Source organism: Carlito syrichta, unplaced genomic scaffold (assembly GCF_000164805.1).
Source record: "Carlito syrichta isolate Samal-C Ts95f unplaced genomic scaffold, Tarsius_syrichta-2.0.1 Scaffold309703, whole genome shotgun sequence".
NCBI classification, from domain to species: Eukaryota; Metazoa; Chordata; class Mammalia; order Primates; family Tarsiidae; genus Carlito; species Carlito syrichta.
Genome location: NW_007253799.1, coordinates 450,987 through 455,032, shown reverse-complemented (window position 1 = coordinate 455,032; position 4,046 = coordinate 450,987). Strand labels below are relative to the sequence as shown.

Genomic DNA, 4,046 nt, shown 5'->3' with positions numbered 1-4,046 from the left:
CAACCTGCTGGGCTCTGGCGATCCTTTCGCCTCAGCCTTCCAAGTAGCTGGAACTACAGGCGCGCGCGATTACGCCCAGCTAATTTTTGATTTACTGTAGAGATGAGGTCTCGCCAAGTTGCCCGGACAGGTCTCGAACCCGCGGGCTCAGGCAATCCACTCATCTCGACCTCCCAAAGCACTGGGATTATAGGCTGAGCCACCAAGCCCGGCCTCTTTTTTTTTTTTTTTGAGTTGGAGTCTCACTGTGTTGCCCAGGCTGGAGTGCAGTGCATACTTATGGCCACCGAAGCATCGACCTGCTGGACTCTGGTGATCGGTCTGCCCCAACCTTCCAAGTAGCCGGACCTACAGGCATGCACTACCATGACCAGCTAATTATTTAATATTTATAGTAGATACGAGGTCTTGCCAAATTGCCCAGGCTGGTCTCGAACCCACGGGCTCAGGCGATCTACTCGCCTTGGCCTCCCAAAGTGCTGGGATTACAGGCTAAGCCACCAAGCCCGACCCTTTTTTTTAAAGGTAGAATCTCACTCTGTCACACAAGCTAGAGTGCAGTGATGTGATCACAGCTTACTGTAACCTCAAACTCCAGGGCTTAAGCAACCCTTCCACCTCAGCCTTCCAAGTAGGTAGGCTACAGGTACTCACCAACATGCCCAGTAATTTTTAAAAATTATTTTGTAGAGAATGTTTTGCTATGTTGTCCAGGCTGATTTCAAACTCCTGACCTCAAGTGATCCTCTTGTCTTGACCTTCCAAAACATACTTTAATCTTCATTATTTCCTTCCTTCTACTTTTTTTGGGTTTATTCTTTTATTTCTCTAATGTAGGCAGATGTATCCTTTTGGGGAGGAGGTCATACCTTTAGGCTAGGGATCTGTCTTCTGTCTGACTGGCTTCCAGAGGCCATGAAAACCACAGCCTAAATTTCATCTAGTTTGACAACTACCCTCAATTAAGGAAGCTGGCTTTTATGGTCCATTCACCAATATAAGTTGCCATTTTTACTTGGGTTTGGGCCTCTGAGTCATTTTTATAAATTGCCAACTCAATATTTAATTTCAAATGACCTAAAAAAAAATAATAATTCAAACAACATTTTTAACATTCATCCTGAGGATAAGATAGGTCACGTGGTTCTACCATATTACTAGAAATGGAAAATACATATCTTAATAATTTCTGTATCGTAGCATTTGATAGTGCCTAGCCTAGAACAGATCCTCTGTGCCTATTTGTGGAAATTATCATAAATTCATGATCTAAGAGGAAAATGAGTTTTGTCTGGCTTGCCCTATTTCCCCCATCACACGAATTTAAATGTTTTTAGGCAGTGAATGTACTCTTTAGTTGTATACTTTTCTGCTGTCCTATACTCAGTCGTATCACAAATTCATTATTGTACAGCCTCTAAAGATATTTGAACTTCTCACCTTCGTCTATTAAACTGGACTATATGGAGGTAAGAGATGGGTAGAGGAGACACTAATGGGATTATCTGAAAAGGAATTCATATATGCTCACCTGCTGGTGATTAGGAAAATGTTCCATGGCTTTGAGCAGCAAATGGGTCACATCAGCCAGGAGTCGGACAGGCATTCCTGCAGCAAGATCCTGCTTGGTTAAGTTAAACACACAGGCGCTCGCAGCCAGTTGCACAGGTAAATTCATAGGATGGTTTCTCATCCCAGTAACCACAAGCTGGAAAAAAAATTAGTCCTTTTCATTCACCTTAGAAATATAAGCCCAAGGGCAAGCCCTTCAAACCCCCTCCCACTGTGGGCGCTTCTCTGCCCTCTCAATAAAGCCTGATTTCAAAAAGAAAAGAAAAGAAAGAAATATAAGCCCTCCTCACAGAACTATTGTTTTACTTTGTAATATTTACTTTGTAATATTTTACAGTAATATTTTACTTTGTTGATTAATAATAATTTCTTTTTTTGAGTCAGGGTCTCACTCTGTCAACCAGGCTGGAGTGCAGTGACATGATAATGGCTCACTACAGCCTTGAACTCCTGGGCTCCAGTGATCTACCATCTCAATCTGACAAGTAGCTGGTGTGTGCCAAAATGCCCTGCTAAATTTTTTTAATTATTTTATTTTAAAAATGTGGGGTACAGATGAGGTTTAGGTACATACATGGCCATCATACAGGTAAAGTGTGGGTACCCTTATGGATAGTATGTGCTTTTTTTTTTTTTTTTTGTAGAGACAAAGTCAAGATATGTTGCCAGGCTGGTCTGGAACTCCTGAGCTCAGGAGATCCCCCTGCCTTGGTACTAGGATTACAAGCATCAACCACCATGCCTGGCCAATCTATCATAATTTCAAAGATGTCTTAAGTATCTTTTTCATCCTCATATGCAAAGAGCCTAGGACATAGCAGTTATTCACAAATAATTCCAGCCCACCTGGTCAAGGCAGGTATTCAGTTGTTCATACCTAGAGATGTTTCTGTAAAGTCAGTTTATCTTTTCTATAGGACACTCATCTTTGTATTTCCAAGACCTAGTACAATGCCTGTTACATAGAAGGCAGTGAATAAATTCTCACTGACTTGAATAGAATGAACAAGTGGCAAACTTCACTCTTAAATCCCAACCTCCAGTTCCTTGAGAATACTGCTGAAGTTAGAGTACAACAAATTCCCCCTTGATCTAGACAACTACATCTCACCTTTTTCTCTATGCTCAAACCCCCAACAAATCTCTATTCCTCACTATCAGCTGAAGACCATGCTTCCACAACTACACTAAAAAAACTGAAGCAACCAGAAAAGAACTTCAGATTCTCACTACCACATGCACCCTGCTTACCAGCATAAACACATACACATGCCATCTTCCTGCCTATTATCTTAAATGATCCTTTGAGCTCCTTTCTAAAATTAATCCCTCCATTTATATGTTAGACCCTTCCTTTCTTGTCTACCCAAGGACATCACTAACTGTTCTCCCTTCTTTTTTTTTTTTTTTGAGTTGGACACTCACTCTGTCGCCCAGGCTGGAGTGCAGTGGCCACTCCCGGCCACCTCAGCCTCGCCTGCTGGGCTCCGGCAATCCTTCCGCCTCAGCCTTCCAAGTAGCCGGAATTACAGGCATGTGCTACCACGCCCGGCTGATTTTTTGATTTACTGTAGAGATGAGGTCTTGCTGCCCAGGCGGGTCTCGAACCTGCAGGCTCAGGCAATCCACTCACCTCAGCGTCCCAAAGGTGTGATATTAGAGGCTGAGTCACCGAGCCCGGCTTGTTCTCTTCTTATCCTATATGGATTTTTTTTTTTTTTTGAGTTGGAGTCTCACTCAGTCACCCAGACTGGAGTGCAGTGGCCACTCCCAGCCACCGCAGCCTCGCCTGCTGGGTTCCGGCGATCCTTCCGCCTCAGACTTCCGAGCAGCCAGAATTACAGCCATGCAATACCACGTCCGGCAGATTTTTTGATTTATTGTAGAGATGAGGTCTCGCTTGCCCAGGCGGGTCTCGAACCCGCGGGCTCAGGCAATCCACTCACCTCAGCCTCCCAAAGGTGCGGGATTACAGGCTGAGCCACCGAGCCGGCTCTATATGGATTTTTTATTCTGTACTGAGTCATTCATATCAGCAAATAAGCTATTATTTCTCCTTTTTTTTTTTTGAGTAGGAGTCTCACTCTGTCACCCAGGCTGGAATGCAGTGGCAGTGGCACACTCATGGTCACCGCAGCCTCAACCTGCTGGGCTCAGGCAATCCTTCTGTCTCAGCCTTCTAAGTAGCTGGAACTACAGATGTGTGCCACCACACCCAGCTAATATTTTGATTTATTGTAGAGATGAGGTTTCCCCAAGTTGCCCAGGCTGGTCTCGAACCCCTGGGCTCTGACAATCTTCTCACCTCGGCCTCCCAAAGTGCTGGGATTACAGGCATGAGCCACCACAACCACCTATTTTTCCCATATTAAATTAAAAAACAAACAAGCCGGGCTCGGTGGCTCAGCCTGTAATCCTGTACCTTTGGGAGGCTGAGATGAGTGGATTGCCTGAGCCTGCGGGGTCAAGACCCA

The 4,046-nt window shown here is 44.4% G+C and overlaps 1 protein-coding gene across 1 annotated transcript in view; it reads right to left on the bottom strand.

Annotated features, from left to right (window-relative positions):
- The window catches only part of ZYG11B (zyg-11 family member B, cell cycle regulator), a 65,034-nt gene that overhangs the window by 41,728 nt on the left and 19,260 nt on the right, over positions 1–4,046 (bottom strand). Inside the window, exon 4 of the mRNA XM_008067559.2 lies at positions 1,532–1,708. Within this exon, the coding sequence (XP_008065750.1) occupies positions 1,532–1,708 (177 nt within the window). The remainder of the gene's footprint in view (positions 1–1,531; positions 1,709–4,046) is intronic.